Source organism: Dermacentor silvarum, chromosome 11 (genome assembly GCF_013339745.2).
Source record: "Dermacentor silvarum isolate Dsil-2018 chromosome 11, BIME_Dsil_1.4, whole genome shotgun sequence".
In the NCBI taxonomy this organism is placed as follows: Eukaryota; Metazoa; Arthropoda; class Arachnida; order Ixodida; family Ixodidae; genus Dermacentor; species Dermacentor silvarum.
Window position 1 is genome coordinate 82014533 of NC_051164.1, and position 12429 is coordinate 82026961.

General features: G+C 46.6%; 3 protein-coding genes across 6 annotated transcripts in view; 1 reads left to right on the plus strand and 2 right to left on the minus strand.

Moving 5' to 3' along the window:
• The window catches only part of LOC119433304 (dihydropyrimidinase-related protein 2), a 76705-nt gene extending 76340 nt beyond the window's left edge, over positions 1-365 (minus strand). Inside the window, exon 1 of the mRNA XM_037700448.2 lies at positions 242-365. Coding sequence (XP_037556376.1) covers positions 242-365 — 124 coding nt within the window. The remainder of the gene's footprint in view (positions 1-241) is intronic.
• A 1226-nt stretch (positions 366-1591) lies between these two features.
• Positions 1592-3163, plus strand: LOC119432963 (28S ribosomal protein S21, mitochondrial). Its single transcript, XM_037700106.2, has 3 exons — positions 1592-1827; positions 1974-2766; positions 2807-3163. The coding sequence occupies exons 1-2, from the start codon at positions 1748-1750 to the stop codon at positions 2155-2157; spliced, it is 264 nt and encodes an 87-aa protein (XP_037556034.1). The 5' UTR covers positions 1592-1747; the 3' UTR covers positions 2158-2766; positions 2807-3163.
• Positions 3164-3435: 272 nt separating this feature from the next.
• The window catches only part of LOC119434024 (uncharacterized), a 105052-nt gene continuing 96058 nt past the window's right edge, over positions 3436-12429 (minus strand). For all 4 annotated transcript variants that reach the window (XM_037701324.2, XM_037701323.2, XM_037701322.2 and 1 more), the window contains one exon: positions 3436-9455. In XM_037701324.2, coding sequence (XP_037557252.1) covers positions 9285-9455 — 171 coding nt within the window. In that variant the 3' untranslated portion in view covers positions 3436-9284. The remainder of the gene's footprint in view (positions 9456-12429) is intronic.

Genomic DNA, 12429 nt, shown 5'->3' on the forward strand with positions numbered 1-12429 from the left:
TTTAACAGCACCGATCAATGATATCGTACGGCCCGGCATTATCGTTCTCCTTTTCATAGGAACTGGTCTGATACAATCGCATTTAATATCGAGTGACGAAGGTACATTCATGTTAGTCGACTGCGATAATTCTTTACGTCCATGTCCGACTTCTCTAAAAAAAAATGAAAAACAAAGAAAAGAAAATGAACAGAAGCGCGGCAAAACAAGATATGTTCTCTAATAGTGATAGAATATGCACCTGATGAGTCCAGGGACCTCCGGCGCGGCGTGCTGCGGTCAGAAAACATGCGTCGATGCGATGTCTTCGGATCGTTCTTGTCTGGGACCCTTGTAAAGATCGGTGACCACCAGCTGACAGACATGACGGAACAAACAGATGAGCCGTGGTCGGTTACAAGGACGCTTCGACGGACAGTGGACGGGAATTAAAAAAAAAAAGAAAGAAAAAATACAAAGCAACTTCCCGCGAGTTCGCTTTTAGATCGAGCGGAGAGTCCTGCGCTGAGACAGTTCTGGCCCTCACACGCGGCAACGCGCGCACCTCATTCAAAGGAGCCCCTTGGAGCTATCGGCTCGGGCTACGCCACGAGGCGAGCCTGCCCAGTGGTGAAGGCTAACTCGCGCCTCCTTTCTCCCCCGATCACGCGTGCGCATGCGCGCACGCACGTCAGGCCAGAGGAAGTAATCAATAGTACGGTTCCAGGCTGGCTAGACGGGGCCCGTCCATCCTTTCCGGCCTTTCTTTCGCTCAGAGCTCTTCTCTCTTATACGCACAAGGCCCACTGTTACAAAATGCGACCACCTTGCCTGACAAATTGTCTGTCAACTGCTGACCTTGCCCTCTATGCGCCAATAATAAGTTAATTTAACACAAATATTTGCAAAATAGTTCAGTTAATTAGTGTTTTTATTTGCCGAAAGGTAGCGCTACAAGTTGTGAGTACCAAATAACGAGTCAGCGGGCGTGTTATTATTTTTACCAATGACTTGAGAGGAGTTTTTGTACTAGCAAGCACATAAGCTACGAGCTTTCACCCCTTTCACTTTCTACGTTTGTTTTGTGCTGCGGTCACGGACTGTGTGAAGAAGGCACGGATGCTATGGAGGTCTCTGTTGCGTAAGCACGCTCCGCGCTCCTCCTACGTTGATTGACATCTCGTTGTTTGAGACGCATCCGCTCTGAAGACGTGCGCGCAAAAGGATGTTAGCTTTCACGGGCGCGCGGCTATTGTTTTAACGGCAAGCGATTTTGGAGGCGTTAGCCTCAAAGCGGAAATAGGTCAGTCGGGCCGAAACCACTGGGGCCTAGCGTGCAGTCGCATGCTTTCAGAGGCAACGATCCAGAAAAAAAATAAAAATTAAAATAACGCACTTTGTCCTCGGCGAACGGATATAAAAAACCAGCGACGCAGTATTATTACATGCGCAATTGCTCGAGCTTATATTGTACAATCGAGTAACCCGCACGCTCGCAACAAATTAAAGCCGCACCGACTTTTCCAATGCTCTCTCGCGTCTGTCGTCTGCTAAGTGCAGGAAAATGCTTGCTTTGTGCTGGACAACGTGATCGACATCAGCATCACTCGAAGAAAAAAAAAAAAAAAAAACTGTCATGGCGGCGCTTAGCACGCACGCATGAAAGCAGTGATCGCGTGTGATTGCGAGTTTCAGTCGCGGTCTACCGAGTTGACGCTGCGGGCTCTCCTGTGCTAGGTGCAGCGATAGCTGCTGTGTGTATAAAAAAATGCGTCACAAACTTTTCATTGCCCGCACTGTTCTTGTCCAGAACAACCAAGTCGAAGAAGCACTGCGAGTGCTGAACCGGTAAGCGTCCTCCGCATGCTAGTTTCGAGGGAAAACAAGAAGGATCTGTTGATTTCTATGAGTAACGGTCTCAGTTTTTACGAGACGACGACGTTGTTACGACTGCGCACTCAAATTTTGTCGTGCGCTCTTTTTCTCCAACCTAGCATCCTGGGTTTGGAAGGCATCTTCGACCGCTACAGGCTCACGAGGTACTACGAGAAGCCCACTAAAACGCGACGGCGAATCAACTACGAAATCTGCAAGGCGATCTACGACGAGGACATGGCCCGCCGGATCCAGTTCACGTTGCGCAAGAACCGAGTCGACCCGTGGCTAGGAAATGATTGAACTGTTGCCGCGTTTAGCTGACGCCTGTTTTTAACAGGCGTTCTTCTTACCTCTGGTTCCTCCGCTGTTGTAGTTTATAAAGGGTCAGTCGCTGGTCCCAACGGTTTTCGATTCTTGCAGCACGTTGGTCGCGTGCGGGCGTGCGAAGCAAGGCTTCAACGTCTTCGTTAATCGTTTACCGACTCTCGCGCTTAGGCGCTCCGTTTGCTGGCTTGTCGGGGATTATCGTGCCTGTCTTCTTCGACTATCGCTGCAACATTTGTCGCTATCTAGGCTAGGCTGTAAGTAAGTTCCAGATGTGACCGCTGCGATTACCATGGTTGGCGCAGTGCGGCGAACGAGAGCCGTTATCATTACTAACCTAAGCCACACCCGGATGCTTATTTCTTAAACACGTCTTAAAGGGTCTCATGCAGATTATTATCCATCGTTCATCATTCGAGAATACACCACTTTGTTGAACTACACATTAAGCTATTTCAGTAATCTTTATTAAATGATGTAGGACTCCAGCGAAATTTAGCCTAGCAAGGTTGCTAGCTTAGCAGCTAATTGGAATATATTTTAGGTGAGCGTGTGCATTATGCATATTCTTTTTAGTCTGCCCAGGTAAGCATAGAGAAAGAAAAAAAAAAGCTTTCTCTATGAGGTAAGGAGCCCAAAGGCATGGGCAGGAGGGCAGTGAATATCTTATATTAGCATAATTTATGTGCATATCGATTGAAATTACCCAGTGTTTCTTACAAAAATTATTGGATTGGGAACTGAGCCGCGATAATTCAGCGACCATTGGAATTAGCGGTAGTTTGTAGATTTCACCAATCTTCGCGCTTGTGGCTTCAGATGTTCTTACACTTTGCTTCTAAATTTCCAAGTAATGTTTTCCAAACTCAGCAAGACAATGAGTTTCTGCACATATGCATAGTCATTGCAGATTGTTGCACTTTGAATGCAACTTTCTGTTGCGAAAATTTGCATTAACACAGCAGTTTGAAGCAGAAAGACATAGTCCAAGCAAATAAAAAGAAAAAATAAGAAAAAAAAATGAAACATTCTTCTTTCTGGGGTTTTACGGGCCAAAACCAGTTCTGATTATGAGGCACGTCGTAGTGGAGGGCTCCGGATTAATTTTGACCACCTGGGGTTCTTTAATGTGCACTACAACGCAAGCACACGGGCGTTTTTGCATTTCGCCTCCATCGAAATGCGGCCGGGATGAAAACATTTTTGTAGGAAGATCTATGGTCTTAAATTCAACAGACACAAGAGATACACACATGGGTTTCATGAACATTTTATATTTACATTTTGCTTTGTATTTCACATCTAAAGGCACTTTTCACACAATAGCGCATGTGGGATAACTTGGTTGCTGGCCCATGGATGTGCGCAGGACTGCGGTCACAGACGAATGACTTTCAAGGGTGTGACATCGACACATTCCACTCGTATACTACATTCTTGAATGCCCTTCAACACAATTCATTTGAACATGTGTGCACATCCATTGAACATCTCGTTAGCAGCCCGGCATCAACCAAAGGAGCACATGGTAGTGCCATTTCTCTCCTTTATATTACATTTTGTTTTTACCCCTGCCAACTGTTGCATGCTTGTGACCTGCTTTACCAGCAAGTACCCAAGACATGACAACTGCAGTGTTTACCTAGTGCAAGGAATTTCAACTCCTATTAATATCTTTACATCTCTTTACATTGTTAATAGCCGCATATACATGTCGGGTGACATGGCTCAAAAATAATGCTTTCTCACTCTGCCTGTACACACTAAAACTGTACATGGTCAAGCATTCTACCCACAGCAACTCTCAACAAGACTGTGGCTTGCTGCTTGCGCGAAGTACTAGACGACCGTCTACGGGAAGTCGGCACAGCACAGTGCCAGAAGTGTTGTTCTCTGCCTGTCACACTTACAATCTAGCCCAGTGTGTGGAATGTTGCGTTGATAGGGGAGTCTGGTATAACTGGCCCTTTAGGCTAAACTGCCAACCCACTAGTGCTTTGATTTGGAGGTAAATTTTTCCTTGTGTCTAAGTTTGAAGTACATGTCTAAGGCAGCTTAAGAAGAAAAATGTAGGCTTTTCCTAGCAGAATAAACAGTGCATGCATCTGTTGCCCAGGGAATAAAACCATCCCTCACTGCGTTGTCTTCACAGCTGGCATTTTCAACCTACTAGGCACACATGGCACTCATCTTTTTCAGCGAGAAAATTGCCTTTTGATTTACAATGCTGCAAAAAACTTGTTCGCTGAAGTTAAGCAGCCAGGTACCGAGCCAAGCATGATATCAATAAAATTAACCCTCAAAATACTCCTCCTGTATGAAATTGGTGCACAAATTAGCCGGCAATTTAGCTGGGATAGGCCACTTACAAATGGGCTTCCTCATCAACACAGCATGCACCTATATTTAGCATAACAGGGAAAGAGAACCCCAACACGACAGTCTGCAATCTTTCAAACACCAAAAACCTTTGGCATGGTCACTCTTCTTAAGGTACTGGAGAACAAAGCATAAAAATAACTTGTGCTCAGCTCAGACGATAAATGACAGTGCAACATCACAAGTGAACGAGGAAAAACATCATGCATAACACGTACATGTGAGCAGAGATTTGATCACACTGGAATAAGATGTTGAGGCCACCGACCAACAGGAACACACTCATTCGCAGGGAGGAATGTGTGTGTGTACATTAAGTGTGCATAACAGCAGGAATGTTTAGCGTGCCTTTTTTTCTTTTTTTTTTAATTAGGTACTTGTGCAGCTTCCTTACAAGTTGAGATGCTGCAAGATGAGTGCACACAAAGCAACATTCCAGTGCAGCACGACATGCAACACTGAAGCTGGCCACTAGCTTCCACTTATTTACAGAATTCGAATGCGACATTAGAGATTCGGAAGCATATGCCAGTCTCTGAAACAGAGACCACAATCCATGCAATTGTATCGTAGCCTGATCAATACTTGTCTTGGTGTTAACTGTTCGAATTCTAGAGAGGTGCAGGGCTAGAATTCTCGTTCGGCGCCATTACAGGCTAGTTTAAAGCGAAACTGGTTTTCCAGTTCATGTAAACCACTAATGACAACGAAATTTTACATCCCTGTTAAAGATTGTGATTCTTTGTAGCATGCAGCAGCACTGGCCACTGTAGTCATGTAAAGCCAAGCCAACGCCCTGTGCATATTGCACTTAAAGAGCAGCCGTGCATGGCAAGTTGCGAAATGCTTCCATGCAGGTTTCCTCTAGCAATACGGTGCACTTCACCCGCTTCGAAGTGCGTTGAACAACCAGGATTATATTGGGCTTCTAGAACACAACCACATTTTGAAACGGCAAGCGGAGGCGGAGCCAGGCTTTGGCAAATGCTACGTTTCCTTGCCACCGTAAGGAGAGTGATAGTATTGCGTTTGGAAGAACAGTTGCCCTATTGTTCTTTTAAACTGGCACCTCTTGAAAAACTTCCCCAAGTTCTGTAAGTGTGGGCAGTGCTGTACTTTAGACTGAAGCAGTTGGTCCGAATTCAGAAACGCCCCTCAGAAACGACAGGTTGCTCACAAAACACTCACTCCCCCATTCTTTGAACAAATGCTGAAAGTTCTCAATAACGAAATTGTAGGCAAGGTATCGTAGAGGAGAGTTAGCGAGGTACAGTAACCACTTCACGCAAGGAGTGGTGCTGCTCTCATCTCCCAGAAGTTGAGGGGCATTAAGAGGATGAGCGTTTTAAGAACACGACACCTAGCATTATGTGGAGCTCTGTGGATTCATGAGAGAGTTGGTAAAGCGGAGACAGAGCTGCATGCCCAAAGAAATGAGATTATTGCATGTTGTGCAGCTTTGATGGGTTTAGTGAGCTTCTCAGTCAAAGCTACAGGGAGGAACTTTCACAAAGGATGACATTCATTGATGGAAGGCCTCGTATCTCTTCTTGCTGCGCTAGCACTTGCAACACCTCACAGATGCAGCTCAATGGTGCTGCGAGCTGCCGCGCGGGTTAGATTTTGCAAGGAACAGCAGCAAGCAGTAGAGCGTGTCACTCTGCTGTGTTTGCAATATTGTTAGTGTACCATTAGACATTGCCACACAAGTTGAACGCACCAACGCTCATTAAAAGTTTAGTCATTAAGCCTAGTATTTTTTGCCAACTGAACTATTCATACGCTCACCGTTTGCAGTTATTTCTGTAGTGTGTGAAGCTCAAAACCTTATTAGCAGCAAGCATCTGCACCTCATTAAATATGCTGGCTGGGCAAATCAATATGTTGCAACTAGAAAAGAAGCCAACACGGAAGACAACACGAACACATAGAAAGGACGTCGACAGTGCTTGTCCTTTCAACTTTTTGTGTGTTCGTGTCACCTTGTGCACTGGCTGTTTTTCTAGGCACCTGACACAATTCATACGAAACGACGTTCACATCCTGGTATCTCGCATAGTACATTATGAAGCAGTTGTTTAATAAAAGCATAAATTGAGCATTAGGAGCAAGCATTTTTTTGCATGCACAGAGCTCTTCAGAGAGTGCCAATGATCTCTGTACAGCCTGTAAATTATGGCTACCTAAATGATTGTCGCCTACTCCCACTAAGCAAGTTCTCAGGTTTGAGGTCTATACTATGCCTGCGGGGGTGAAACTTTACCTTACTTTTGCTCGAATTATGTTCATTTGGGCGCATTTGACGTTTTGAAATATTCGTAAAGTAATAAAAAAAATTTCGCATTTACGAATTTTGACTGTTCGAGTCGAAGGCCGAATCCAATAAGGCACTATTTGATTCGTTATTCGAAAGTTTTGAATATTCGCACACCCCTAATAATTTGCAAGCTCAAAGGGCAAGTCTTACAAGCTTCCAGGCAGGAACTATACCTCAACTAAGTTAACATTACGAAGTATGTTAAAAAAATAAAAATTATTTCATTCTTCAAAGCACTACTAGCCAGCCATTTGGTTGAGTTCTCCATGCACACATCTGATATACGGGCTTGTGCTTTTCCTGGTCGAGCAATGAGTAGATGGCAGCCCTTTGGTACAGCAACAATATTGCGTGAATGCTCCTACAAACAACTTCAACAAAACGGCTTTTGTACTACAGAGGTTATGCTTGCGGAATCGTGCGCGAAGGTGAGCTATGGTTTTGCCATGTTTAGCAACACCGGCAAGTAAACAGGGAGCTCATCAAATAATGCAGTTCCATATAGAGATGTAAAGGCAGCAGCGTGAACAAAGCAACCACATTATGGAACACCTCAAGACAAATGCCAGTCGCCATTCTCTCGGTGGGAGTTATTGCTCACACTAGCGCCTGCCGCTGCCTACGTCAGGCTAATGCGCACTAGCTTGGCCTGCCACGAATTTTCGCCAAGTGTTTTGTTTAATTGTGGTTAAGTGCTGGGCAAATACAACAGCTGTGCACAACAGGTTGCTACACATGCTTCAGACTTAGTAGTGCTTTATAGAACCCTATACATTTTTCTTTAGCCTTAGAAGATCAAAGTGTGCTAACTTTAAGTGCACCTTTCAAACGCTTTGTGCAAAGCATAGAGGTACATGCACACAGAAAAGACGTCTCACACATTTCCTGGTATTTCAGACTGGATGAAACGTTTTCAGTACTTTACAACATGCTAGCGACGAGAACAAGCTATAAGCGCAGGGTCATATAGAGTCTCGTGCAATCATGCTCTTTGGCATCACCTAGCCGTGTCACCGAAACCAAAGGTACACCTAGATAAGTTTTCAAGAACTTAAACCTAAAAACTTAGGCCTAATCTACTGACTTAAGTTTAAGTGTAGAACCTGAAGCTCAATCAGAAAATTAGGCCTAAGCATACATACGCTGGAAGCCTATACTTGGCTCAAGTGTTGCACTCTTTAGACTCAAATCTCACTGAGGAACAGGCAATGACGGGCCCTTTCAAATCCAGCGCACGTCATTACCCACAAATTACGGTAGCCACCATTACGCTTGCCTATACGCAGAACTGCCTCTCTGCACACTAGATCAGCACAGTCTGCCAGTGGGCTCAAGTTCCGCAGCGCAGCCGAGATGAGGTGCAGTTTCAAACCCGTGGACCCATTCGCATTAAAGGGGCCCTGAACCACTTTTCATCGAAGTGACGAAACACATTTGAAGTGAAAATAGGCTATTTCAGAATCACTTTGCTGCAAAAAGTACTTCAATGCGTTCAGCAGAAGCGGAGTTATCGGCAATCAGACACGGCCTCCGTTCTGCTCCCCTTCCTCCTCCAATGCCTTGCACTGCGAAGGCTACGGCGGAGACGTCATCATGACGTCCGAGACGTCACCGTGGCACGTAGTTCAAATTTTATTTCGGACTTCCGATTTTGGTGCCTACGAAGCGCTAAACGTAAGCCAAACGCGGTTGTCCTCAGTGAGCCGCAGTGCGCTGAGCCAGTGGACTCGTGGCGGCCGCGGTGTAGACGAACGCAGCTACCAATAGCATCCGCGTATTGGAGTGTGCTTTATTACGAAATAAAGCACACGGAAAAGAGCTAGGAACATGGGGTTTTTTTTAAACGAGAGCGGTTGAGAAAAAGGTGACTTCGCGCTCCGCTTGCGAGCTCCACGGACCGCGTACGACAGCATAACTTGACCGAGATGTTCACAACAGTGTATGCTACCCGCGGACTATGTTATTTCAGCAAGCCCGAGGGGTGGTTCAGGGCCCCTTTAAAATTAATTAAAAACATTAAAATTAATATTAAAAACAACAGGAAACACACATATCGAGCACCAAAAAAGAAAACAAGGTGCTAACTAACTCAACGGGGCTGGCAGTTTATGTTGGCAATGCCTCTGTTCTGTTGCCTCCGTTCTCCCCACACATGCCTTGTGCTGTTCTGGTGTAAGTGACTTCGTGCGTCGTCTGCTCACTGAAAGGTCTCGCAGACAACACAGGCCACAGTGCTACAATGATGCAGAGAAGCACCGAACCAGACATTTGTGCCACCCTTGGCTCGAGCAATTGTCAGCGGTCAGAACACACAAGGAGTCCAGCCTCTGCACGTGACAGTTTGTGACGGCTGGCAAAAGTCCATGTGACACAGCAGCCACCAGTGCGTTCATTCAGAAGGTAGCAGTCACGTTGCACATGCCCAATAGCGGCCTTCGTATTCGACGAGCACGGCCTCGGGCCAACTGCCGACTTGCCACTCGGGGTAGCGGCTCACGTAGTCTTCACTGCCTGCTCGACTTGGCCGCACAACAGTCAGGGTAGTTCCCAGGGCGTAGCCCAAGAGGTAGAGGTCAGCCTGTGGGGAAAGTGGCAGCAAAGGCTCATCAGCGATTTCAACATAATTAAATTACTGATAGAGGGCAATGGCACATTGTAAAATTTGCTGCAATGAACACTAGACACATAAATGCTAGCCAGGGGTGTGTGCATATTCGAATACTACAGATTTAGCTGTCTGTACGGAATAACCCTCCGTACAAGTCCTTGCCATTCGATCTGAATTGAGAATTCAATCAGAATTGTTGAATATTTATTTCTATCTATACTTTAAGGGATAAGAACGGTTATTACAGTCGACAGGGGAAAAAAAAATGATGCAAGTGCAGCACTGCCCAACTAACGAGAGCTGTGGTTCTTGCACAGATGCACCAGTTTCTGAAAAATTTACTTGTGCACAGTAGCTTCCAGTCATTAAATAAGCGTGCCTTGTTTAGGCAAAATCAAGAAGGAGGCTCACAGATGTAGCAGCATGCTATGGCAGAAAGGTTATAAACAGGTAGAAGGTACCCCAGAAAGAATGGCCAACATTTCGATAGGGGAGGCCCATCTTCGTCAAAGGTAGCCGTGTCATCCTCGGCAAGTTTGCTTTAACAGGTTAGTAGAGTGACATCATGTGCGGTCAGTGGCGGCTGGCTGTAAAGGGAGAGACTGCAAAGAAAAGAAGTGCTGTCGCTTGCCGTCTCTAGGTGTGGTTTCTAAGACGAGGGGGACAAGAATGTGAAGGCGGCAGGAAAAAAAAGAAAGTCTGTTGGAAGAGCGAGAGGATAAGCTCGCCTATTCTTCTGTTTCCGGCTCTTCGCTGCCTCTTCCCTACCACTTAATGCTTTCTTCCATGCTTTAATGCAGATATCAACCATACGAGCCCTTTTCCCATGTACACCTGCCCCCTCCTGCCTTTTCTGCTGTTGCCCATCTATTTGTTCTTCCATTCTTTCCCCCCCCCCCCCTTTTCTTTCATTCCTTTCTGCTTTCTTTATTAGAGACCCCCACTGACACATTCCATAGTACCAGACACCAGAATACTTTTTCCGGCACCTTCACCACGGTTACGCCACTTCTGTATACCGTCATGACGCCTATGCCAAACTACTGAGGCTAATGTCCCTTGAAAGACCAAGCCGCTGCCTTCCAACTACCCCATCTATTGCCCCCAGACTCCGTGTCGCCATCTTAACACCTTCAAAATTACCCGACGCACTGCTGCGGCGCTACTAAAGTCATTCTTTCAACTTGTCTTTATGTTACCTGTGCACTGACCAGCTGACTGGCGCTTCTAAAACCACCAACACCCACCGCCTACGACACCTACAGCTTCTGTTCAGTTCTCTGAAGGCTTCCTAACCTCTCGCTCTCCCAACACCCTGGTATGTCCCCCCCCCCCCCCTTTTTTTTCTGCCACCTTGCCACTCTCGCTCTTGTCCCCTTGTCTTAGAAACCACGCCTACAGACGTCAAGCGACAGCACTCATTTTCTTTACAGTCTCTCTTTACAGCCAGCCACCACCAACAACGACCACACGTGACACCACTCCACTAACCTGTTGCAACTAACCTGCTAAGGATGACGAGGCTGCCTTTGACAAAGATAGGTCCACCCATCAAGTTGCTTTTGTGCGTCAATGCATAAAAGAGCGCTTTGTTAAAGAAGTCAGTGGAACAACAGTGCATTTCTTGGCGCATATCTCCAAACTGGTGTCAATCTGGCAATTCATTCTAAGTGGATACGCCTAGCAAACTCGGCTGCAATTCGCAAATTGCAATGTGCCGTAAAGTAATTAGGAAGCTAATTAGTGATCTTTTGTTAATTAGTTGAGTATGTATTTCGATTTCTCGTGCAAGTAATGTGAGCCTCTCTGAACAATCCAGCTCTCACAAGCTCAAGGAGTACAACTATGTTATCTGCAACAGGCAAATTTTAAAATTCCTGAAAACTTAAACATGATCACCCCATATATAGAATAAAGTATATGTACAGTAGAACCCCGCTGTTACGTTCCCGGGTGCTGCGTTTTCCCGGCTGTTACGTCGTTTTCGGCCGGTCCCGGCACAGCTCCCATAGAACCCAATGCATTGGTAACCCCGCTGTTACGTCGCAACTGTGGGACCGTTCCCGCATCATACGTTGCGAACTGCCACACCACACCGGCCCGAGCGGCCATTTTGACTTTTTATGTCGCTTGGCTTGGTTGCTTGACGATGGCATTGGCCGCCCAAAGTGCTGGGGGCGACATTTATTACGTATTTTCGGTTTCCGCCAGCAAAAGTATGGCCTTTGATATCCGCTTTTGCTATCTAAAGATGATGTCTATGACGCGTTGCGGCCCTAAAATTGGTTTTGGCTCATAGATGTTCCGTATAAAGTCCAAGGGCGATAACGCTGTCTCCGCGCGGTGTATGCTTTCTTCCGCGCGCGAGACGCAGTCGTCGGCTCCCCTCACACGCTTTCACTCGCACGTACAGCAGACGTTGCCGCGCGTCGTATGCTGTATGTGCGAGTGAAAGCGTGCGAGGGGAGCCGACAACCGCGTCTCGCGTGTGAAAGAAAAGCAGGGAGGAAGCGCGCCTCCTTCCGTTGCGCTCGAGGCACCAGGGAGGGGAGGGGGGGGGGATAGCGGGCAGCGTTGTGCTCTGGCATCATACTGCGCGGCGGCGCGCGGTCCCGCGGGCCGTATCTTGAAAGCGATCTGCGTGGGGGCAGATTCTACGCAGTGTAGGTGCGTCGGCGGCTCGTGGCTTTGTGCGTGCTGCGTGTTCTCGGCGCTCAGTTTGGGTTGAAGCGATAGACAACAGCACGAAGGTCACTTCGCTCGCTTCTGCAGTGGCGCTTAACTGCGCGTGTCCGCACTCATCGAGTGTGATGTGTTCATGTTTGCCTGTGGGCGCTGACACCATGTTTGTTAATTAGTTAATAACCGAATGTTTACAAGTTTATACAGACGATAAAACTACTATTCTTACATTGTATAGCTCATCGCAATCGATACTTCGGCT